At 43.6% G+C, this 26,403-nt stretch overlaps 1 protein-coding gene across 1 annotated transcript in view; it reads left to right on the top strand.

Annotated features, from left to right (window-relative positions):
- CDC48C (cell division cycle 48C) overlaps window positions 1-25,943 on the top strand; it is a 137,988-nt gene extending 112,045 nt beyond the window's left edge. The window contains 6 exon segments of the mRNA XM_089417548.1: window positions 23,885-23,989; window positions 24,261-24,326; window positions 24,637-24,701; window positions 24,845-25,046; window positions 25,132-25,278; window positions 25,375-25,943. Of these exon segments, the coding sequence (XP_089273674.1) occupies window positions 23,885-23,989; window positions 24,261-24,326; window positions 24,637-24,701; window positions 24,845-25,046; window positions 25,132-25,278; window positions 25,375-25,434 (645 nt within the window). The 3' untranslated portion in view covers window positions 25,435-25,943.
- Window positions 25,944-26,403: the final 460 nt, after the last annotated feature.

Raw genomic sequence — 26,403 nt, 5'->3', positions numbered from 1 at the left:
CATGGTGGAATTTCTCCAAACGATTTTTGGGTTCTGGAGATCTCATGTGTTCTAGCCCCTCCACAAAATTTTAGAGCTAGAGCACATCCAATGCTACCCAAAATCAACACTCCCTCTTAGCGAGGAATGTGCTCTAGCAATATTTCACCAGAGAAGCATTACACTAATCTACTGCATCGGTCCTCTGTGTTGTTGATGCTCGGCCTACTGCCCTTCATCCACTGCATCGCTGCTTCTTGTACTGCTGCCCATGATTCCGCCATTGCGGCTGCTACATCTATACTACAACTCCCTCTCAAAATGTTGCATCATGCTGCCCATAGCACTACCATTGCTAGTCATTGCACTGCAACTTTGTTGCTGAGAAGTAAGCAACTAAAACTGCACCCAAAAACTGACATCCTGGTTAGTATGGATGCCTTGTGATCCTGAAGCTACCTCTGCTGCTAATCTATGTTGACCCTTTGCTGCCGCTGCACTGCTGCAAACTGCTCTGTGCCTCTCGCACTACTACAACATCCACTATGCTGCCTCAGACTTTGGCATTCTAGCTCAGCCATTGTTGCTCCATCACACCTCGCTCCAACTATCACCTGTCATTATGCTACTGTCGTTAAGGGCCCCCGTAACCGTATGTGATCCAAGAGTTTGGGCACCTCAAGGATCCTGCCTCCATGTAGTCCTCTCGCCAACTCCATATCGCCCCACCTCTTCTCCAGAGGCGCATGAGCACTCATGGCACAATTTTCATCCTCGCCTTACTTGTCCACTTTCGCTGGAGCAGCCTTTGATTCAAAAGTTCCCCCCTTTCCCTTCTTCCAGGGGCACTGAGTGGCATAATGTCTTAATTCCCCACAGTTGAAGCATCTGATCTTGGTGATGTCCTTCTTCTTCCTCTTTTGCTGAACTTGTTGTCCCGACGATGCGAGAGCTCCCTCCTCCTCCTCCTCCTTCTTGACTCAAGCTCCCTTGCCGCTACTCCTAGTGTTGGTCAATTTCCTGAGCTCTTCTTGTCGAAGAGCTGCCCACATTTCCTCCCAACTGGGGAGAGTCGCTTTGCCCAAAATACTTTGGACAAATGTCTCCCAGTCCTCGGTGACTGCATTCAGGGCAGTCCTGACCATGAACTCAGGATCTGGTGTAGACCCCACGGAAGTCAATTGGTCGTGAATCCCTTGCAACCTGAGGAGGAAGGGATCTATCTCCTCTCCCTTCTGCATCTGGTATTGTCTTAGCTGATTTTCTAATAGCATCTTCCGTTGCACGAAAGAGCCCTGGTACAAGCTGGTCAGGGTCTCCCACATCCCCCTTGTTGTTTCCTTCTTAGCAATGTGTGGTACTACATGATCTTTGATCCCGTCTAGGATCATGCACTTTGCCTTTGCTTGGGCCTCCTTGTACTTCTTTCCACATCAGCGTCAACAAGAACAACAACCACTTTCAAGGCATAGTCCTTGATGCGATGCTTATCTAGGATTGTCAGGATCCTAGCCTTCCAGATGACAAAATTGGATGCTCTGTCTAGTTTGTCCTAATCCCTCAACCCATTCATGCACTTTGCCTTTGCTTTGGGCCTCCTCGTACTTCTTTGCCACATCAGTGTCAACAAGAACAACAACCACTTTCAAGGCATAGTCCTTGATGCGATGCTTATCTAGGATGCCAGGATCGTGGCCTTCTAGATGACAAAATTGGATGCTCTGTCCAATCTGTCTTGATCCTCAACCCATTCATTGCCATCTCTGCTCAAAAATAGGACTAGTTCTCTTCTCCCTCTCCTGCCATCAATCTAGTAGGACTTGGATCTAGATTCCTTGGGCGCAAGAAACCCTCTAAGGAACAAGCTCCTCTCTAGACTCCCTCTGAGTCCTGATTTCCCTCTCGAAAATCCTCCAGCCAACTGTCGAATCGCTCCTCTCCAATCCTCCTTTGCTGCTGCAACCTGGATCTAGATTTCTTGGCTAGAAATCTGTCAAGGCAGTGATTCCCTCTACCTTGGTTTAGTCTCCTTAGACACTGTTCTGCACCAATAGAAATAGCGTCCCACCAGCTCCTCAAATCGAAATCTACTTAGCTCCCTTAGCCCCGGCCACTGATGAATCTGAGCCCTTCTGGCTCTACGCAATCATTGCGTGAGCTGGATTAGCTCCTCCCGGCCACTGCGTCAATCCTTCCTTGCTTAGAAGGATGACGTGGCACTGCGTGAGCTTGATCTGCCCCCCTCTGCTTCTGCGCTGGCTTGGAGCGCTGACGCAGCTACTGCATGGGCTCCTCCCAGCTACTGTGTCACCCTCACCTGGATTAGAGTGCTGACACAGGCATCGCGTGAGCCTCTGCATCACCTTCTCTGCACTGCATCACTCCTTTTGCGTTTCTGACTCTGAAACAACGCTGTCACTCAGGACAACAACGTTTCTGCTGCAAATTCTCTGGATTTCTTGGCTGGTGTCTTCAGTCTCCTATGATCTGCAATGCTCTGATACCATGTGAGAATTTTTGAATCTACACATCAGAAATCCTACTGCAATCACTGGTTTATCATCTCCTACTTGTTCTTTACATTTAACAAGTTATTTAATTACTTAAACAACGATGAAAACACTATTGCAGCCTACACATACATACAAATCATGAACTGAAATAAACTGAGACAATCACATAAGGGATGCCGTTATTTTTGGACAATTGTCCCTGAAAAAACCCAATTCGGGAAAACCAGTGCAACATATAGAGGGTTTATATTATTAAGCAGATTTCTGAATACAACTAGGGTGCCAAATCCAGCTCACCCAACAGAGAATAAACCTGGCAAAAGTACCTATCTCCGGAGACATATATTCTGGTGAATCCAGCAACTGGATGATCAAACTCCACAAATGAAAATTGTTGTTCCCAGTGATGGGCAGCGATGGTTGCTCCAAGCTCTGCGCTGGAACTGTGCCACCTCGTCTGGGAGCTGTGTCACCCTCTCTGTGTGCCTCCCTTGCTCAGAAAGTCGATATGTTGAACTGCTCTCTCTCTGTCCCATACAAAAACCCCAGCGCTGCCTCTAAGGGACTGCGTCAACCCAACTAGCTTATGCGTCACCCTCTCTGGATTTGCTCTGTCTCTCCTGGTGCTGCTTTGCGTCTTTGCTATGTATTCTCGGCCTTGGATAGGAGTCCCTTTGGTGAACTACCCCTCTCACTGCAACTCAGATCACTAGCTCGATTTTCTTACCAAACCTTGCCCCAAAAAAATCAAACTCTTTGATCTCTTCGGTGTGTCTCTAACTGACCCTCAAGCTTCCTCTTGTACTTTTCCTGTTGATGAATCAACGGTCGTGATCTAATCTCTAATCAACAACTAAGATTAGAACTGGCTTGATCCTCGTCACTTAGAACCTTCTCAACCATATTTTTATTAATACACATTAATATTATTATTTTGCTAAGTTTAGACTTAAGAACCCATTAAAAATATTAATTATTTTAATAACTCCTTATCCGAGTGGAATTTCTCCAAATGATTTCTAGGTTTTGGAGATCTCATGTGTTCTAGCCCCTCCACAAAATTTCGAAGCTAGGGCACATCCGATGCTACTCAAAATCAACAACTACTACATGTACTCCTGAGCAAAATGGAGTTTGCCAAAAGGAAGAATCGAACTATCATAGAAGCCACGTGTGCCATGCTTCATGACCAAGGTCTACCAAAGTTCTTATGGTGAGAAGCTGCCAACACTGCTGTGTATGTTCAAAACAGATGTCCACATCAAGCTTGGACTTCAAGACACCCGAAGAAGTATTCACCGGTAAGAAACCTTATGTTTCTCATTTTAGAATTTTTGGTTGTCCCGTATATTTTCATGTGTCGAAAGAGAAAAAAAACAAGCTAGATTCATCTGGGAAGAAAGGAACATTTGTGGACTACAGTGGAACTTCGAAGGCATATAGAATTTATGTGCCTGGTCAAAGAGAAGTGGAAATAAGTCATGATGTCACTTTCAATGAAGATTTTGCCCTTGGGATGCTCGGAGATCTTCGTATCCCTAGGAAAGACAATGATGATGATGCAGGAAAGCAGGATGAACCTCCGACTGATGACCTGATGCTCGATGTTGAAGGTCTAATGGATCCCATTGATCCACCTCCTAGTGAGCCCTCTACTTCAGGAAAAAGACCTTTATGGCTCAAAGATACTCTTGAAGATGCTGAGAAGCATATTGCACCAAGGGGGACATTTCGTGAAAGCAAGAAGTTGAACAGGTGCCAAGGGTACTTAGTTGCCATGAGTACCATTGTACAATCTGAGCCTTGTACATTCGAAGAAGCCGTGAAACACCAAGTTTGGAAGGATGCGATGAATGAGGAGTATGAGTTGATCACGAAGAATGATGTCTGGGATGTGGTTCTTAGACCCAAGGACAAGTCAGTGGTCACTTCAAAATGGCTTTACAAAATCAAACTTGGAGCTGATGGGAGCGCTGAAATGTTCAAGGCTAGATTCGTTGCTTGAAGCTTCTCTCAAAAGGAAGGAGTAGACTATGATGAGCTATTTGCTCCGATTGCCAATATACCACCATTTGTTCAATCATAACTCTTGCTGCCTCGCAAGGATGGAGCCTACACCAAATGGATGATCCAGGTGGATGTTGGTGGCCACCCACCTATCCCATTTGGACCCCCACAACTGTCTCTTTCAGCTTCTTCAGTTTCCTAAATTGTAGCACAGTTTACTATTTTTAGCAGTTTTTCGGGTCCTGAACTTCTGGAGCCGTTTTGAGGCCCTAAACGATGTTTTTTGGGAAATTTGGGGTGCCTCCCAAAGTGGTAGTGCTCGGATAGATCTTTCTAACGAGCTATTGTACGCGTCAAACGGAGATCGTATGCCAAAGTTACGACCCCGGGACATTGACGTACCAATTTGCCCAAATGGGGCCCACAATTTGGCGTTTCATCTTCTAGGGTTAGGTTTCGGGATGTGAAAGGTTTTCCATTGTTTCTCAACAATAAATAGGCCTTCGAGCCTCATTGTAACACAGTTTTTAATAGTTCAGAGGCATGTAGCCACCACATCTCTTCTCAGAGATAAGCTACCATCGCCCTAGCTGGTTTATTTCCATTTCTGGTTGTAAGCATAATTAAGTATTTTCCATTAATGAAATGAAGTATTATTTTTGCTGAATCTTTGTGTATATGGTTATCTCTGTAATTTGTTGCGTTCCTGTTTAAATCCGGATCGGTGGTATCAGAGCGGTCTGCTTTTTCTCTGTTTTTCTTTGCATGTCCCCAACGAGGTCCGGATATAAGGAGTTAGGGCTTGAACTGGTTGAACCTTTGCAAGACCAGCCTCGCAAATCCCGACGGCCTCCCATGGCGGATGAGAAGAAAGACGAGGGGGCAGGAGATCCTATCAAAATCTTGCTCGAAGAAGCCCTCGAGCGACAAAGGAACGCAATGATGGACAGCTTCGCCCAGATCCTTCAGCGGCTACCCAGAGGCGACGCATCGACTTCCAACAGCTACTCTGGAAATGCCACACCCTTTAAGGTACAAATTAATTTTGAAATCCCCATCTTCGAGGGTCAAATAGACGCAGATGCCGTAGATAAATGGTTAAATTTGCTAGATGGGTATTTTTCTGTTCATGAATTTTCAAGTCGGGAAAAGATTGTTTTCGCTCTTCTCAAAGCAGCCCCCCATGTCAAGGACTGGTGGGAAACCTACTGCGAGCAAAAGGATGAAAGTACAGGCTCACTATTTTCAGTCGCACCCACTTGGAATGACTTCCGGGATGCCATCAAGGAGCAGTACTACCCTGTCAAAAGCTATGAGGACAAATACATCAAATGGACCACACTGCGGCAGGGACGAGACCAAGATGTGCCGGAGTTCACAAACATTTTTCATACCCTTCGCACACAGTTGGGTATCAAAGATTCCGAGCTGCATCTGGTACTCAAATACCGCGACTGCCTACACAGATACATCCAGGAAGAGATGGAGTTCTTGAACATCTCCTCACTCGGCACAGAATACCGATACGCTGTCAAAATCGAGCAAAAGTTCAAACAGAAGAAGCGAGACTTTGGATCTACAAATCCGAAGCCCAAAGGACAAAGCCAAGGCGGGGTGACCCAATACAACCCCTCGAAGCCGCAAGAAAAGAACGCCACCACGAAGCCGAAGGACACAGGAAAGTGGTGTGAGTTCCACAAGAGTTCCACTCATAACACAAGTGAGTGTCGGACCAAGCAGTCGCTGGTGGCCGAGTTGAAGGCTTCCGAATCAGATGCATGTTCCGACCCTGAACTAGAACCTGACAAGGGGAATGGCAAAGGGAAGCAAATCATTGATGCGGATCCCAGTGCCACTGTTGCCACTGCCAAGATCCAGAGGAGGGGGAGCGTCTTTTCCACTCACAGATGTGGGTGAAGGGCTCGCCGCTACAATTCATTGTCGACAGTGGCAGCCAAAAGAACCTCATTTCAGCAGACGTCGTGAAGCGGTTGGGCCTACCGACTACACCACACCCGCAGCCGTACAGTATCAAGTGGCTTCATGAAGGATGAGATCTCAAAGTTCGCTAGCAGTGCCGCCTTCCGTACAACATCAAGCCCTTCACAGACGAGGTATTGTGTGATGTTACACCTCTGGATGTTTGCGATGTACTATTAGGCCAGCGATACTTGTGGAAGCAACATGCTGTGTATGAGTCAAGGCCTCGCGCTGTCATTATTTATTTGGATAATTCATTATACAGGATACTGGAGGTAGCCCCACCTACCGCCACCTCTTTGATCACTACTGAGAAAGGCAACAAGCTCATCTCCCAGACCAGGAAATTCATCTGTCTGGTTCACTCCCAAAGTAAGGGGAAGATCATTGCTACATCCATGACCCCTACAAAGGGTTCCTCCACGCAGCAGCAACAACAAAGGGATACGGTCATGAAAAAACACGGGAACAACTTCTCCTCATCCACAGGGGTACCACATAAGTTTCAGGTGGGCAAGAAAGTTTGGTTACATCTGCAGAGAGAACGCCCTACCAGAACCCATTAGAAACTCAAACCACTCCGACATGGTCCTTACACCAGTACCAAGGCTCCGGGCAACAATGCTTTGAAGAACAACATTCCTCCATTCCTTGACTTGCACCGAGTGTTCAATGTGGACCGTCGTCGACCATGCTTCCCACCATTTCTGAACACATCAGAGATTGCAGAACAACTCACCAGAGACCCAGCTCAGCAGAAGCTTCCTCATCTTAGGGAGGAACTCAATGCAATGGGGACCATTGCTTCCTAAGGGGGGAGGAATGATCCAGGTGGATGTTGGTGGCCACCCACCTATCCCATTTGGACCCCCACAACTGTCTCTTTCAGCTTCTTCAATTTCCTAAATTGTAGCATAGTTTACTATTTTTAGCAGTTTTTCGGGTCCTGAACTTCCGAAGCCGTTTTGAGGCCCTAAACGACATTTTTTGGGAAATCTGGGTAGATCTTTCTAACGAACTATTGTACGTGTCAAACGGAGATCGTATGCCAAAGTTACGACCCCGGGAAATTGACGTACCAATTTATCCAAACGGGGCCCACAATTTGGTGTTTCATCTTCTAGGGTTAGGTTTCGAGATGTGAAAGGTTTTCCATTGTTTCTCAACAATAAATAAGCCTTCGAGCCTCATTGTAACACAGTTTTTAATAGTTCAGAGGCATGTAGCCACCACATCTCTTCTCAGAGATAAGCTACCATCGCCCTAGCTGGTTTATTTCCGTTTCTGGTTGTAAGCATATTTCAGTATTTTCCATTAATGAAATGAAGTATTATTTTTGCTGCATATTTGTGTATATGGTTATCTCTGTAATTTGTTGCGTTCCTGTTTAAATCCGGATCAATGGATGTCAAAACTGCTTTCTTGCATGGCTCACTTAAAGGGGAAGTCTATGTAGAACAACCCGAGGGGTTCAAAGCTCAAGATCGTAAGACACATGTACGCAGGTTGAAGAAAGCCCTCTATGGGTTGATGCAAGCCCCTAAGGCTTGGTATGAGAAGATTGATAGCTATCTTATGAAGTTGAGATTTACAAGAAGCGATGTTGACCCGAACCTATACTTCAAGGTTGAAAAGGACAAGCCTCTCATTCTGGTCCTTTATGTGGATGATCTCTTTCTGACAGGTGATGACCCTCTCATTCATCAATGCAAGAGGGAGTTGGCTTTCGAGTTCGAGATGAAGGACCTAGGACTGATGCACTACTTCCTAGGACTGGAGGTCTAGCAAAAGCCAGGTGAGATTTTCCTTTCTCAAGGAAAATACATTGTGAAGTTGCTTGAGAGATGTGGGATGGTGGACTGCAAGTCCGTATCTACTCCGATGGAACTCAACTTCAAGAAGCTATGTGGAAGTGTTGTTGGGCCCGAATTAGCGAACCCTTCCGAGTATCGTCAACTTGTGGGGGCCCTGATGTTCTTGGTAAACTCCCGTCCTGACATATGCTTCGCTGTGAACATGTTGAGTCAATTTATGGTTGAGCCTCATCACATTCATTAGATTGCTGCTAAGAATCACTTGAGATATCTCTGGGGCACAATCCTCTATGGGCTGAGATACACTGCCGGGAACTTGAGGCTTCATGGATATTCAAAGGTTGACTGGGCCGACAATGTGGTGGATCGTAAGAGCACGTCTGGGTGTTGCTTCTCTTTGGGGTTTGCTTCAATATCTTGGATGAGCAGGAAACAGAAATCAGTTGCTTTAAGCACCACAGAGGCCGAATACATTGCTACTAGTATGGCTTGTTGTGAAACTGTTTGGCCGAGGAAGCTCTTTAGTGAGCTATTTGAGCACGTGCTAGATACCACAGTGATCTTCTGCACAACTAGAGTAGGATTCACCTTTCAATGAATCCCGTGTTCCACGACCACTCCAAGCACATTGATATCAAGTATCGCTTTATCCGGGTATGGTACAACGGGGAGCAATAAAGCTCTAACACATCAGGACGGATGAACAGGTCGCAGACATTCTCACGAAGCCTTTGAGGAAGGTCAAATTCTTAACCTTCCGAGAGAGACTTGGAGTCATGGAGCAACCCTCTCATGAGGGTCCCATATGAGTTGGACACTAAGCGCTAGGAGCTCTTGGGGGCTTGGGGTACTTCTTGGAGCTATGAGCGACCATAGGGTGAGTGGTTCACCTTCCCTAGTGGTGCGCTAGATACAAGGTGAGTGGTTCACCTTCCCATATGATACTTCATGATGGTTGACATGTGTGTAGGGTGAGTGGTTCACCTTCCCCTGTGATACCCCATGATGGTTGACATGTGTGTAGGGTGAGTGGTTCACCTTCCCCTACGATTGCAGACACATGTATGTAGGGTGAGTGGTTCACCTTCCCCTATGATTGACATATCCATAAGATGAGTGGTTCACCTTTTCCTATGGCATATGAGCAAGATGAGTGGTTCACCTTCTCCTGCCGATACCCCAGCACACATCCTACCCATGGAGTCTGGGACTCATGGGAAGTACCTCTCATCTGGCCAATGAGTTGGGAAAAGATGGTTAGGGACCATAGCACTACCGATGGATGCATCATGTACTGTCGTACTCCCTATGACTAGGATGCATGGTGTTCAACAACTTGATCTGGGATCAAGGATTGACTTTTGTTAGTGGAGAGTGGTAAGGTCTTGTGACTCACTCGTGTCACTTCTTCATTATTACTTCATGGTTAAGTAGAGCATAGCAGTGATGACAGAGATGGTACATGATAACAGGATGGCATGATGATGTGAGATGGATTGGCAGGTGGAATTCTCCCTAGTTGAGAGGGAGTGTTAAAATTGGCAACTAGGGCGAAATTCCACCTTGAGACATCTCATATGATGGAGGTGATTATTGCATTGGATTCCTCTTTTCGAGAGGTCTAATTTTGATATAAAGATCATCTCATTCAGAGAAGCATAAGTGGAATTTTGATTTTATTCTCTCATGCACAAATTGTCAAGGTCAGCCTTAGTCAAGTGTAGGCTCAAGAAGCCCAATGGATGTGTCCCCTCACCCACAACGAATTGTATAAATAGGAGTGATCTCTCTCCTCATTTGGATATCACTCACTCACACATCCTTCTCTCTCTCCACATCAGATTGGTTCGTACAGCTTGGGATCTTCTCTCTCTCACACACATGTGGCAAGGAGGCCGAAAATTTTAGAGATAAAAGAGAAGTTTTAGATTGCAGACCAACATTGACCAGCATTGACCAAGGATAGTTTGCCCTGTTTTTACTGTGTTTTATTGGGCCAAATTCCGATTTCTTGAGGTCGTACTTGTTGGCACAGAAATCGAGGCATTTGGGGTAGTTTGACTTGTGTTGACCGCACGCTTGTTTGACTGCAGCATTGACCGATCTTGACTGAGGCTGGGTGGGTTGTTTTGGGTTGAATTTGACCCCCTTTCTTGGAGGCTAACTTGACTACCTTTGGCCGAGCTGCAAAGGAGAAGTTTTGTTGTTGATTTGACCAATGTTGACTTTCTGCTTAGGGTTGTAGTTCACTATTTTTGACTGCTGATTTTCACAACGCTGTTTTCACTGTGTATTGGGCAAGTGAATTTGATCTATGTACTCTCTCTCTCTACTGAACTATTGAATAATAATAAGAAGATTTGATCAAAGGGTTTTCTCCACATTGGGGTTTTTCCTTGGCATCCACCAAATCTTGTGTCTTCTTGTCTTGGCTTGTCTTTTGCACATGTTTTTATGTTCTATCTGCATTTATTGTCAATGTAATTAAGTTAATATGATTGCTACTGGATATAATTGAAAATTGTCATTGGGCTGCTAAAGGAACATTGAAGTAAATTGTGTTAAAGAACAGAACATACCATTGTTATCTAAAATTAACATGTTTCTTCAATGTTTTCTCCAATAGCCTTGAGTTGATCTCTCAATTGAGAGATCCTCATGAAGGTTGGAAGCCACTGTATCATCTCTACTGATATGAAGTTTGAACATCTCGAAGTTGGTTCTCAAACTTGTTCTCTGATCAATGTTGTTGATGGTATACAATCCTACTAGGGCATCATACATCTGTTTTGAAGTGTCCAGCCCTGAAACATATGGAATTAAGTGATCTCTGATGGATTCAACAAGAATCTCGTTGGTTGTAATTTCAGACTTCTTGTACCTTGCCTTTCCTTCATTATCCCGCGGTTCAGTGACTTTGCCTTTCACATAATCCATCACATCATTTTCTTCTCGGATGAGATCAATCCTTGTCTTCCATGCTCTAAAATTTGTAGCACCTTCCAATTTGTTCTCTCCCTTAGGTGATCAACCCATGGTCAAAGATCTGGTCCAAAATTATATTGCAAAAGTAGGAGACTTCAAAAAGTGATTTCAATGCCCTTTTCCTTCACTAAAGCTCTGAGGCACTAACATGGATTTCTGTAATATCATCTATATATGATGCTTTCTGTGATGCTATGTGCTTTTTGTGATGCTATTTCTTATCATTAACTTTAACAAAAGAAGCGACTTTGAGGAAACGGATTCCAGGTATCCGCGCTAGCATCGAGCCAATCTGGTTTCAGTGTAATATGTAACAGACGTCATTTGCATTTTCCACGAGGGGTTTTCTTCTGAGGCAACGCCCGCTTAGCGATAGCGGCTGTGGATTTTTTGAGTCCAGCCGCTGGTCCTCGGAGAATACAAAAGCCTAACCATAGCCTTCATGCTCTTGCACTGCATACTCTACCGTTTCCTGCAACGAAAGCAGAATGAACTCCCTGGTAACGAGTGTAGAAGCGGCGTTGAGGAAACAACTTCTAGGTATCCGTGCTAGCATCTGGCCAAGTTGGTTTCAGTGTAATATGTAACAAATGTCATTTGCATTTTCCATGATGGGTTTTCTTCTGAGGCAGTGTCCTCTTAGCCATAGTGTTGGAACAGACAGAGATAGTGGATAGAAGGCAGACAGCAACAGGCAGCGGATAGCAACAACAGAGCAACAGTGAGGAGCAAGGCAGATTACTGAAACAGAACAGGCAACCCGAGGATGCACGTCAAGTGTTTGACGGAATCTGCCCACTAAATTTGACAGTGACTCTAATACCAAGATGGCGGTAGACGGGTTTTCTCTAAATCCTTTGATGAATCTTACTGCTGAGGAACAGACAAAGACAAAAGAATGGGTTCCAAATCCAGGGATTGGATTCGTGCAACAAGACGAATTGTGCCAAGATGACATGTTTAGCTTTGCTGAATTATCAACGGTTGAAAACCAGCAAGGGCAAGTGGTAGTCAGCCCGAAGTCCGATTTCTCATTCTGGATAGCCTTGGTAAAACAAATGCTGCAGAAAATGGAATATCTCGAAACTGAAAACAAGCAGCTCTGTTCAAAAATACACACCCTCTTTGTCAGAGTTTCAGAGGTGGAGGGGGATAATTTATCCCTTAAGAATATGTTACATGAAACTAAAGAGCAGGAAATTCTCCATCCTCCAAATGGTGCATTGCATGCAGAAATTCTTGACCTTAAAAGCAAGCAAGAAGAAATCCGATCCCAACAAGCCACCTTCAAACAAGAAATGGAGACACACATCAATTCTTGGGTACAGGTGGTTCGAGGGAAGGATAAAACTCCTACCCCTCTTGCAGCAGTTGAGGAGGTGGTGCAAGCAAAACTTGGGGAAGAACGTAATAGACATACAAGAGAATTGGGGGCTAGGTTCCTTTGGGACCCCCTTAGCCTCCTCGATATAGCTTTGGACAGAGCCCGACTGGGCTACGACTCCACTCTCTTCCTCAGGTTTCAGACTACATTTGATCGACTTTGCGCCCTCAGGGCTAAGCGGAAGTTGTTTTCTCTTCCCAACAAGATTTTATTGGACGAGGACCTCACTCGAGCACAAGTTGTGGAACTTAAACAATCCAGAGAACAAGTTATGGTAGCACGACAGGTAGGGAAATGGGCAGTTATCAGGAATCTCCGGTACAAGCATTTCTATCCATTGTTGGAATGGAAATGGATCTTTTTGGTCATCGCTGAGACTCTTGTATGATGCTCTCGAATCAATTGACATCCTCTTCGTGACGAAGACTCATGCAAGCCTTGTTCGACCCCTCCCAAATATTGTAGGTTACCGTTGGATCTCAATTTGCAAGCAGGAGATGAGGAGCTCAAGAGGGGTCAAAGAATCAGGTGGAGTTGCTTGTTTAGCTAGTGATTCACTCCGGAACAGGGTATCTTTGGTAGTCGAAGATGAGTTTTCTAGGTTTATGTGGATTCGGATTAGCATCGAAGTCTCTCCTTTGAGGGACATCTACATTGCAGTTTGTTACTTCCCCCCAGCCTCTTTACCATTTGATGTCCATAATGGCTCAAATGGGGATCCCTTTATAGACTTGTACACCGACATCACCCGATACTGTGCTATTGGGGAAGTCATCCTCCTAGGTGACTTCAATGCTCACACTAGAGATCTCCAGATCCCTCTCCACGACTGATCAGAGGATGTATTTTGTACCCAGGGGATAGATCCAGATTCAGTAGGGCTTCACCGGATGTCAGATGATGCTTTAGGGCCCATTATAGTTTATGGTAAACATCTATTGCAGTTGGGGGAATCTCAGGAGTTGTTGATTCTAAATGGTCTCCCTTGTTTCCCAGACTCTCACTTTTTCACTTGCCGACCATATGGCGGGGGTGCGAGTGTAGTTGATTATGTACTCGCTAGCCATAACTTTCTCCCTTTTATTTGCCATCTCTCAGTCTCCCCCATCCCCCTTGCTGATCATGCACTTCTTTCCTTCTCTCTCCAGTTTGACCCTCCCCTTCCACCCCATCCCTCCCCTCGGGGCCCACCCCGAACTACCTTCCGATTTGACAAAGGAGACCCTGACATTTTCTCCTCTACCCTATGCAAGATGCTCCCATCGAAAACCCAATTCTCCTTGCTTGATTCTGCTTCCACTAAATACACCTGTCTTTCAGCTGCCATTTGGGAAGAAACACTCAAATCTTTCCCCCACTCCACTTGTTCCACTTCCATCTCCCCTAAAGTTGGATCTTACCCTATGAACAAATGGTACGATGATGAATGCAAGACTCTACATCGAGAACTTCGATATGCTTTCACCCACTCTCAACCCTTCTATTCTGACCTCAAAACTTCTTATTGTCATCTCCTTCGTCACAAGAAACGACTCTTTGTCTCCCATAGAAGACGAGAACTTTTTGCTCTCCTTGCCCACTCCCCTAAACAATTCTAGCGTACCATCCTTCCCCGACGCTCCCCTCTTCCACCTGACCTCGACCCTACATCCATGTTCTCTCACACTTCCAACCTTTATGATATTCTCGGGCAGGCCCAAATTCATGTTACCTCCCCACCCTCTTCCTATTATCTATTCTCAGACAGAGATATTAGAGAGGCCATTTGGGTGATGAACAACAACAAAGCAGTCGATGAGGAAGGCTACCAAGCATAGTTCTTTAAGCATGGTTTCTGTGCTTTGGTTAGCTACTTGGCTAATCTCTTCAACCATGTAGTCCGTGAAGGTTTTCCACCAACATGGGCACACCACATCATCCATCCGATCCACAAATCAGGTTCCAGCTCAAATCCCAATAACTACAGAACAATCATGGTGGGTCACACGTTCTTGAAGTTGTATGCTATTGTTCTACATAGGAAGCTCTCCAATGACCTTGAGTAGAGACAACTCAGAGCTAGGGGACAAGCAGGTTTTCGACCGGATCATCAGACCATTGACCACATCTTCACCCTTTGCGCCGTGATTGAGGAGGCGCAACACCACTCTTCGAAAGTCTACTATTGTTTCATAGATTTTCGGAAAGCTTTTGACTCCGTTCTGAGGGAGGCCTTGCTCCAGAGACTCAGAGATATTAGCATCACTGCAACCCTATTGATCATTATTTTGCGCCTATATGAGTCCGTTCTTGGTCGTCTTCACGCAGCCCATGGGATGTCTGTTTTCATTCGAAGTACTATTGGGGTTAAACAGTGTTGACCATTGTCCTCGACCCTGTTTGGGATCTATATTGATGAGTTGGAAGCATTTCTACAAGAGCATATCCATGATAGTGATGGTTGCCTTCTTCACCAGGTTCTAATATCTATTCTACTCTTTGCTGACGACGTGGTTATTAGAATAATGCTATTTAGTGTTTAATGCTTATTCTTATTAGCTGTTTCTATTTTTATCATTTTAGTAGTTTCTTAGAAGAAACTGGTTGTTTCTATTTCCTAATAGAGACTTGATGTTTGTATTTCTGTAAATATCTTTGTATTACTTATTGAGCTTCATTTGCTCATGTAAATTGAATTCATTCATTGATTATGGTATCAGAGCTTTGGTATTATTTCGAAATAATTTTTCATAGCTTGAAAAATTTAGTGCTTCATTTCGAAATTGCTCTTCTGTGGAGAATTTTTTTCCTTCAGTTTTCATTTAGGGTCACAGTTAGTAAACTGAAGGGCTCTAAACCTACGTGGTTTTAAATAAGTCCCGCAGGGATATAGATCTGGGCCATTCTGTAGAACCTGGTACCTGCAATCGATCGATTGTGGAAGCTGGGCCATTTTGGATCTGCTTGTGGAACATAACTCGCTGTATATCAGTTGGGTTTTGTCACACCAATTAGAGGATTGGTCGGATCAATCTCATCCCCATCGTCTTCCGCAGCAAAGTGACTGCAACTTCTCCTCCAATAGAAAACCGATTAGCGCCTTCAAACAGTTGCCGCTTCAACTGGACTCAACGGTGGCAGGGCTTTCATCGATTTTTTTTTTCCGATTGGAGGTTCGGAGTGCACACGGACATTTTTGTGTGAATTGCGCACAAGTTAGTATCCTCGAACAGCGCGACAAGATATGCCTCTGTCGCTTCTTGCAGTGCTAAAATCGCTGAGGACTGGCATCTCAAGTCTGTCTTGAAATCCTGGGCGATCTCACGAAGAAGCAACAGTGTCGGGCCTGAGTTGCACGTTTTTCTTCCCGCATGCCTAACGCGGCTCCTCCCTAGCGTGAGACTATACTTTCGTCGTCTCAGTCACCGTCGTTGTCGACATATCAGGAGATCGAATTCCCCCATTACTGCTTGCTCAGAGCTAGATACTGATCCCGGTATTTTTCACGCGCAGTATTTTTTTTATGCCCAGTATTTTTTCATTGAGGACAGTTTTTCGATCTGTTGGAATATTGGCACGTATTGATCACTGTTGAGGATCTCGTGAAAGAAAAGCCTCAATTTCTTACTTGAGCGTGCTATAATGTATCTGAAGCTGTGTTGACAAAGAGGACTGTGGGAGTACCATTTTCTGTGGCCCGTAGCATTCAGTTAATCGCTGGTCTGCATGTTTATCCACTGTTTCCTAGGCAGCGTATTCCACTGTTATGTGAAAGAAAGGAGTATTCAGTCAGAATCTCTGTCAATTGACGGATTTTTTGTGTGGCTCGTTTTTTTTTACCAAGGTATTTTATTTTTTTCCTTTGTCGAAATTTTTTTCCGATTACAGATTTGATGTGGGTTTTGTAATCTCTCAACTGGGTAGTCGTCAGAATTTTCTGGGTGCATAGTTTTCCGTGCCTCGATTTTTTCGAGTCAGCAGATTTGAATTTTGTTTCCAGCACCAGTCAGTTTTTTTTCAGATCAGCCAGCATCTGCATTAAAATCCGTGCCAGACTCCTTTGTTGTTTTCCATGTCTTTGGAAACGTGCAGATGGCCTCGCTAACCAATCTGATGTTGGAAGGCAGTCAGCGCTTTAATGGCACCAATTATAACATTTGGAAACAGAGAATGTTGACCATTTTTGAATATAGGCATCTTGACCAGCTCGTTCTGAACAAAGAGCTCCGTCTTGGTACAGCTGGTACCGATCAAGATAAGTTTGATGATCGAAATCGAGAGGCTATTATGCTTCTCAAACTTTCTGTGACTGATGATCAGTTACCGCAGATTCCTTCTGGTAAGACAGCTGCCGAAATCTGGCAACATTTGAAGGAATTGCACGAGACATCCGACAAGAGTAGAGCCTTCTTTCTCAAGAATCAGTTGTTCTCCATCATGATGGACGAACATATGTCTTTACAGGAACATCTTAATAAGATTAAAGACATTCGAGATCAGCTTGAAGCCATTGGTCGGACCATGGAGGAAGAAGATATGGTAGTCATCACTCTGAAAAGTCTACCAAAATCTTATGAGCACTTCATAGAAACACTCAACATTACCTCCACTAATGTTGATCTGAAGTTTCCGGAGTTATGCACCAAACTCATACAGTAGGATCGTTGGAAACAACAGTTTGGTAGTGGTGCTTCATCAGCGTCCTCAGAAAATGCTTTTGCTGCCAAATATCAGTCCTCTCAGTCCTTTCAGCAGAAAGGTTCTTCTCAGCCTTTTGATCCTGCTAGGAAGAAAAATGTGCAGTGTAATTACTGTCACAAGTTCAGCCACATGAAGAAAGATTGCCGACAGAGGATTGCTTCTGAACAAAAGAAACAGGGCGGGCCCCATCAGACAGCGAATGTTGCAGAAAATTCCGAGCAGACAGAATCTGCCTTACGCCTTTATGGCTAAAAGGTCTTCAGATCATGTCCCATCTTTTGCCCGGTACATTGACTCTGGTGCATCACGCCATTTCTCTCACAGGCGTGACTGGTTTATTGACTTCTCACCTTTCAGTGATTCCGTGGTATTCGGCGGAGGTGAAGAGTACACAGTGGTTGGCATAGGTACAGTTTGGATCCAGTCTGGTGGGTGCACACTCATCTTCCTGAATGTGTACTATGTTCCTGGTATGGAAATTAATCTGTTGTCTGTCAGCGAGATTATGAGGAACTCTCCTCAGCTTGATGTAGTGTTCAGTGCGCACAAGTGCTCCATTATCGACAGGGAGACTAGTCTTATGGTCATTGTTGGCCTAGAGGATAATGGTCTATACAGGGTTCTTGACACTGGTGATTCTCCAAGAGTGGCTCTAGCAGCTCATGTTTCTCCCATCAGCACTCTGTGGCATCAACGATATGGGCATCTAAACATGCAGTATCTCTCTCAGCTCTCTCAGGAGGGACTTGTTTCAGGGTTACCTGATATTCAGACTCAGCAGTTGGGAATATGCAGCGCCTGTCAAGCTGGCAAGCAACATCGGTCTTCTTTCAAGGATGGAGAATCTTGGCGCGCATCTAAGGTACTCCAGTTATTTCACGCTGATATTTGTGGTCCTATGAATACATCTTCTATTACTGGTTGCAAATATTTTTTGCTTATTGTAGATGATTTCAGTAGAAAGACGTGGGTGTATTTTCTAAAATATAAATCTGATGTATTTAGTATCTTTTAGAAGTTTAAAAGCTTAGTTGAAAAGAGTCTGGCTGTAATATCATAACTCTTAGGACAGATAATGGGGGGGGGGGGGATTTTGTTCTTCTGCTTTCTCCAACTTCTGTGATACTCATGGCATCAAACGCCAATTAACTACACCCTACACTCCTCAGCAGAACAGTGTTGTCGAACGCCACAACCGTACGGTTGTTGAAATGGCTCATTCCATGTTACAACACAAGAGTGTTCCGAACAAATTCTGGGCTGAAGCAGTATTTACTGCTGTCTATCTTCTTAACCGATCACCTACTCAGGCTGTTAAGGGGAAGACCCCCGAAGAGGTTTGGTTTGGTCGTAAGCCTAAGATTAGTCACCTCAAAGTATTTGGCTTGGTTGCATATGTTTGGATTCCATCTGCTAAGCGCTCTAAGTTGGATTCCAAAAGACAGAAACTCATGATGACAAGGTACAGTGATCATCACAAGGCCTATAGGTTGATAGATATAGCCACTGGTCGTCTTAGCTTTAGTTGGGACGTAGTATTTGATGAAGACAGAGGATTCTTTCAGTCTCCTCCTTCTGAGCAGTGTTATGAGGATCAGCGTCACAGTGTTCTTCTTCCGGTAGGTCCACCTAATGGGAGGGATGATGCAACATCAGTATTTGATGATGCACTACCTGAGCTTTCTCCGGAAAATAACCCTCCTCTTGTTGCTCCTATTGTTCTTGAGCCTTCTCCACCTCCTTCTGATATTGGTTCCTCTACTCTCCGGCCTAAATGGTGGGCTAAAACCATTGGTGATCTACGGGATAATGAGCTCCTTGAAGGTAGAACTTCTAGACATAAGAGCAAACAACAGTCTACAGTAAATTTTGCTCTTATGGCTAACCTGCACAGTATTTTTGAGCCTCAAACCTATTCAGAGGCTAAGGGTACATCTGAGTGGGAACAAGCTATGGACGCTGAATTCCAGAGTCTTTAGAAGAATCACACATGGACCCTTTCTGATCTTCCTGCAGGGAAAAAGCCCAGTAGCTGCAAAGGGGTGTATAAAGTGAAATACAAAGCTGACGGAACCCTAGACAAGTATAATGCTCATCTTGTTGCTCGAGGGTTCTCACAGAAGGAAGGCATCGACTATGAGGAGACCTTTGCTCCTACAGCCAAGATGAGTACCATACGGCTTGTCCTTGCCCTAGCAGCTCAGTTCAATTGGAAAGTTCATCAGATGGATGTAAAGAGTGCTTTCCTAAATGGTGACTTACAGGAAGAAGTCTACATGATGCAGCCTCCAGGATTCAAGGTTGCCGGTCAAGAACAGAAAGTGTGTAGATTAGTTAAAGCACTCTATGGATTGAAACAAGCTCCTCGGGCTTGGTACATGAAAATTGATCAGTATCTAACAGATCATGACTTTCAGCGGAGCCCATCTGATGCAAACTTGTATATCAAGCATACTGGTGATGATATTTTGTTTGTGGTTGTCTATGTGGATGACCTTATCATTACTGGCAGTTCAGCACATTTGATCCATGGGATCAAACAAGATTTGTGCAACACCTTTGATATGACAGATTTGGGACTTCTTCAGTACTGTCTGGGGGTTGAAGTCTGGCAAACTGAGAACAACATCTTCCTCTCTCAGTCCAAGTATGCCAAAAATCTTGTGGACAGGTTCAGAACGCAGGATTGCAAACTGGCCACGACTCCTACGGAACCATGGCTCAAACTTTCAGCTCAGTCATCCGCACCCCTTGTGGATGAAACTTTATTCAGGCAATTAGTAGGCAGTGTCATCTACCTTACTGCGACTAGACCTGACATCAGTTTTGTAGTGAGCTACATTTCCCGCTTCATGTCAACTCCTAAGGCTGATCGTTGGATAGCAGCGAAACGTGTGCTGCATTATGTGCGTGGCACTCTTGATTATGGACTTCTGTACACTCGAAGTTCCGATCCTATACTCAGCGGTTACACAGATTCTGAGTGGGCCGGTTCGGTTGATGACCGTAAATATACAGCTGGGTATGTGTTTAGTTTAGGATCCGGTGCTGTCACCTGGACTAGTAAGAAGCAGCAGGCAGTGGCTCTCTCCTCAACGGAAGCAGAGTATCGGGGAGCAGTTAAGGCATCTTGTGAGGCAGTTTGGCTTCGACGTATGCTTGCGGATATGCATGTTTTCGAGACAAGTCCTACTCCCTTATTTTGTGATAATCAAGCAGTGCTCAAACTTGCCAAGAACCCAGTCTTTCATGAACGAACAAACATGTAGAAACCCATTGTCACTACATTCGCCAACTTGTTGAAGACAGATCCATTCAGTTGCGATATGTTCCCACAATGGAGCAGCCCGCCGACATCTTCACTAAGCCCCTTGGTCCTAATAAGTTTGTAAAATTCAGAGGGTCTATTGGTGTTGTAAATAGATTGAGCATTAAGGGAGGGTATTAGAATAATGTTATTTAGTGTTTAATGCTCATTTTTATTAGTTGTTTCTATTTTTATCATTTTAGCAGTTTCTTAGAAGAAATTGGTTGTTTCTATTTCCTAATAGAAACTTGATGTTTCTATTTCTGTAAATATCTTTGTATTACTTATTGATCTTCATTTGCTCATGTAAATTGAATTCATTCATTGATTAGCGGTCCTCCTTTCCTCATCCCCAGAAGGATTACAGAGGCAGCTGGGTGCCTCAGCTCTGTTTTGTGACCATTGACAGTTGACGGTCAACCTGGGTAAAACCAAGGTTATGATCTTCAATGGGGTGAAGAAAACATCAAATCTTTACTTTCTATTCAGAGGGGAGGAGATTGAGATCACCAACACATATACTTACTTGGGGGTGCAATTCTCAGGTCCCCGCTTCAGTTTGCGACTAGTGCTTCAGCCTCAGATCAACAAAGGATATGGATCCTCAGCCCTTCTTGAGAGACAGTGCTTTTGACATCACTTCCAGGACATCTCGTCCAAGATGAGCCTCATGGACACATTGATTCGTCCCACTGTTCTATATGGCTCAAAGATTTGGGGACCGTCTTTACTTGAATCAGATTGGGCTTCAACTGAGAGAGTCTAGATTCTTCTTATCTGCCGCATCATTAGGTGCAAACTGACAATGCCGCAACACATCATCCTTGCAGAGTTTGGATAAAGAGTAGGGACCGTTATCCTTACTTGGCATATTGCTCTTCTGAGACTATTGCCCGTTCAACTCCCTCAAGCCGAGCCAGATGTTGGTTTACAAGAGTTTCAAACCTCTTAGAGTCAGTGGGAATTCAGTTGGATCATCTCCCTCCTTTTCAATATTCCTTAGATGCTCTTGGTCACCTTTTACCTACTAGACAGGAGCTAAACAAGATCATCAGGGAGGACATCTACAGGCAATTCGTCTAGGTCACCTGGGTCAATCCTCTAGGAGGGTTGCGCCCAAAGATGACCTTCTATGTTGGGCACTTCTTGGAGCTGAGAGACGGGTTCATTGTTCGACCCCAGTATACGTTTCACCACTGGATGCATGCTCTTCGCATTCCTCTAGGCCAGTTCAGAGTAGGTTCTCATAGACTTTGGGTAGAGACAGACCACCAGGTGGATAGACTAGACAGACTCTGCCAGGTATGTCATTTACAAGAAGTGGAGACCGAGGTGCACTTCATTCTTGGTTGCCTTGTCTACTACGAGATCAAAGGAAGGTTTCATTGCTTGTTCAGAGATTCTCAGACCCTCGTCGACTTTTTCAGGTACCCCAATCAGAGATGTTTGGCCCTATATATGCAAGAGGCTCTTAAGTTGTGAGCGCATATTCTTCAGCCTCCTATCAGACCAGACCCCACACAGAGGATCACAACATTTTTCAAGGTACTACCAAGAGATCGATTGATACCAGTACGTATCCAAACTCCAGATCAGTGAGGATCCATGGGACCTCACCCTACCACACGAGATCTCAGTAGCAGTTCCGTCTCAGATCCATTCCTGGGAGACAGACTAGGTCCTCCAGCATTCAGCACCGTGTGAACCCCCCCAGGATACGATTTAGTGGACAGTCTGCACTTGCCATTGGCTCTTTATCGGGCCAACAGACTTTGTTGAGTTTCTTCAGTGTTATTCATTCAGCGTCAGATGTTAGGAGAGATGGGTCTAATTCTCAGACCTATTAGCTCTTGGATCTTCTCTGCTAGGGCCAGATGTTGATTACTTCATGCATTGTATCTTTTATAGGAGACCGTTTCATTTTCCCGCTTTGTATATACATCAGTGTACTCAACAATCCCTTTGACCTACTTTGTGGTCATTAGTTGGACATAAATATAATTATCTTATCTTATCTGATACCATGTTGATTTTTCAAATGTAATACATACAAGCAAAATTCTTGAAACTGATAATTACTCCGAATGATATTGAATAGATTATCATTAAGCAATTATACTTCAGAAATTCAGCCATAAAATGCAGTAGGACAGTAGAGATCACAATAGAACAAAGATGCACAAAGGCACAACAAATTATCCAATTCAACAAGAGATACAATCTGATTTTGCAGTCAAACTTGGTCAATCTGACCATACAAACTAGCTTGGTCAGTCAAACATCTGCCCAAGAATCTTGGTCAACTCTGCCCAAACCTCAGTCAAAGAGTGCCCAGAAATCTTGGTCAAATCTGCTTCGGAAGGTTCAGCCAAACTGCCTCAGACAGCCTGCTGTCAACTCATAATTTTGGTCAGCAATATGCCTCAGAAATTCAGTCAACTCTGTGGTCAACTCAGCAAGAAGAAAGTTTGGTCAACCCTCCAAAACTTGGTCAAACAGAGCAGTTAAGGAATTGGTCAAACAAAGCAGATAATACTTGGTCAATGCTGGTCAACTTCAGATCTCCTTCCTCCTTCGTACGTGTGAATAGAAGACTTCTTGATTGATGATCTGAATTGGATTGATGCCAAATGGAGAGGTTGAATGGTCTTTTTATAAAGGTCAAACCATGTGGGTTTTGACCAAGGGTCAAGCCCAGTCAACTGGTGGGGCTGACCTGTCCTCCTGGAGCTGACATGAACTCAAGAAAAAAACATCTTTCTTTCCTTTTGAATACCGACCATAGCTACAAAAATCAACATTCAAGAATAGCACAATGAAAATATGTTTGCTTTCCTGATGACAGCTGAATTGATAGGACATTGGATAGCAAATAAAGATGTATTTAACACAGAACTCGGAAATTATGGCTGCTTATCAGTACTTGCAAGTCAATATATGTGCTAGTCCATGAAGTGATGTAAATAGCTACAATTGTGCTGCTTGCATAAATGTACTATTATTCTTATTGTGACTTAAGACAATTGAAAAATACGAACCAAATGCCTGGGTATGATTTTATCACAATGTTAGGTGGACCCGAATTTTAAGGCTAAAGATATCACTTTTCTGAACTGCAATTGAGATTTATGCCAATAAAGATCTATGCGGTTCAAATAGTGAAGATTTTGTTGAAAGACTATTTAAGCAATAAATGCCAACTACCTTTACTGACCTAATGTTACCTATAATGCAGGGTCCGGAACTTTTAAACAAATATGTGGGAGAAAGTGAACTGGCAGTCCGAACAATTTTTACTCGTGCACGCACATGCTCTCCCTGCATACTTTTTTTTGACGAGGTAGATGCACACAAACCTTCAATATCAGTTTCTGGCATTTTAGTATTTGAGAACATTTCCTAGCTCTAGTGGCCTCTATTAAGACTCAGTAAGTGCTACATTTACTGTACTTCACAATCAATTTTTTTTAACCTTGTCATCCATCATGAGGCACTATGCATTTAAATCTCTTTTTTCTACTTGGTTCACGTTTTCAATTCATAGAGAGGACAAAAATATCATATGGCAAGTTGCAACAAGTACAACTATATGCTTTACTCTTCACATGCAGGTTGATGCCTTGACAACTAGACGTGGGAAAGATGGCGGGTGGGTTGTAGAACGTCTCTTAAATCAGGTATAAAGTTCTTCTATTCCTTTCTTTGAATCAGTTGAGGGAAAATATAATTTTTTTATTAAAAACATGGTATTTACATCAGCCCTTAGTAGGGCTTCGTTCAGGTCTCTTACATAATCTTAATAATTATATACATTAATAACAAAGCCTAATCTTGTATTCAAGCAAAATCAAGAAACAGTTTCGCTTGTTTCTTAATTTTCTGTCGAAATAGACAGGTGAAAATTGAAATTAGAGTGCAGTTAAATCTTATTCGAGTAATTATTGCCTGATTTACAATGGTGGCATTGTTGCCATCTGTTTGGCACAGCTCCTCATAGAGATGGATGGAGCAGAAAAGCGAAAGGGTGTTTTTGTAATTGGAGCAACAAACCGGTAAATGTTATTTGTGATGCAAATATAATGTGCCAGTCCATGCATGCATATTGGGTTATATTTTATTGTGAACTTCTGTATAGAGATATTATACAGTGAGGGATTAAACTGCTGCTTGTATTTCTCTTATTCACCGTCCGCAGGCCAGAAGTAATGGATCCAGCAGTTCTAAGGCCAGGACGTTTTGGCAAATTACTTCTTGTTCCTCTGCCAGACGCAGAGGGACGAGTTTCAATCTTAAAGGCTCTTGTCCGAAATAAACCTATGGCTACAGATGTGGATTTGAATTATATTGGCCATAGTCAGGCTTGTGAGAACTTCAGTGGTGCCGATCTTGCTGCTCTTGTAAGTTATCTTTTGTGTTTGAATTAAGCTCAAATTAACTTTGTTCTGTTAAGAAATACTTGGCTGATGGTTCTCTCTTTTGCAGGTCAATGAAGCTTGCATGTCTGCATTGCAAGAAAAAATCACAGCTGTCTCAGAGGCTGATTCAGACATGAGACAAGATGGTTTGTCAGTTCACTTGTCACACTTTGAGCAAGCTTTAAACCGTGTTGGACCTTCTGTTTCTAAAGAGGTAACGTATCACTCTATAGCAGGTTCATGGAGTGCTTTGAGGATTTGCTTTTGGAAAATTCACACTCATCTATATACATTTTTTCTCTGTAAACAGCAACGCCACTATTACGATAATGTATTTAAAAAATTCATGAGGGTCTCAGACAAGCAGTAAAGCAAACGTCTTGCAAGCTTCAGAAACATTCCTGTCAATTTTCAGAAGGCACCTTTGCACCACTGGCTAGGTTGTCAATTTTCTGCCACGGGAGCTTAAAGGAGAGGGATTTTATGAACGATCGAAAGAGACGGACACCTTTTGTTTTGTCTTTTATATTAACTCTCTCTCCTGAATATGCTGGTCCAAATTTTGTCTGATAGTAGGTTATTGTACTTTTCACATATGTAGTTGTAGGATTCCATGTACACATGGTTGCCCCAAATCCAAATGTTGGATCCCATGGCTGTTTTCAGGAAAAATGCCTGGAAACTGCCAACATTGCAGTTTTGTTCGTAAATCCACATTCTGATCTCTGCTAAATGTGATTCTTTTAGTATGATTTTTTGTAATAACAAAGCTGCAGTGCGTGGTCACAGATAAGCAGTAAAGCAAACATCTTGCAAGCTTTAGAAAACATTCCTCAGATTTTCAGAAGTGCATAGTTGCACTACGGGATAGGTTATCGATATTCTGCCACACAAGAGTACAGAGAGGGATTCTATTAATGACGAGTAAAGAGGCCGATATCATTTGTATTGCAAAACTGTTAATTCTAATTCATCTGAATTTTTAGGGGGAGTAGGTGTGGGTGCCTGTGTCTTCCAGAAATATTAAATAGTCGTTAACAGAATGTTTTACGTAGGGTTGAATTTGCCATTTTGATGAATGTTATTTCGAATGTCTTGAAAATGGCACTTCAAAAATTTCAGAAACAAAGGAAACGATGTACTCTGAACATGCGTACTCTCACATTATGTTAAAATGCATGCGTGTCTTGGTTGGGCACTTGCATCTTCACTGGTTTTGGTTATGCTCATGCAGCGTATGAATTTTTTAAGGTTTCCTTTATCATTATATTTAAAAAAAATGAAATTCAATATTTAAGCCTATCTAGATTTTGAGAGGGAAGTTCGTGACTGATCTTGT

This window comes from Pinus tabuliformis, chromosome 3_2, assembly GCF_031772625.1.
Source record: "Pinus tabuliformis cultivar Carrire ecotype Pingquan chromosome 3_2, CPIR1, whole genome shotgun sequence".
In the NCBI taxonomy this organism is placed as follows: Eukaryota; Viridiplantae; Streptophyta; class Pinopsida; order Pinales; family Pinaceae; genus Pinus; species Pinus tabuliformis.
The sequence above is the reverse complement of the archived record's forward strand: the minus strand, read 5'-3'. Positions and strand labels throughout refer to the sequence as shown.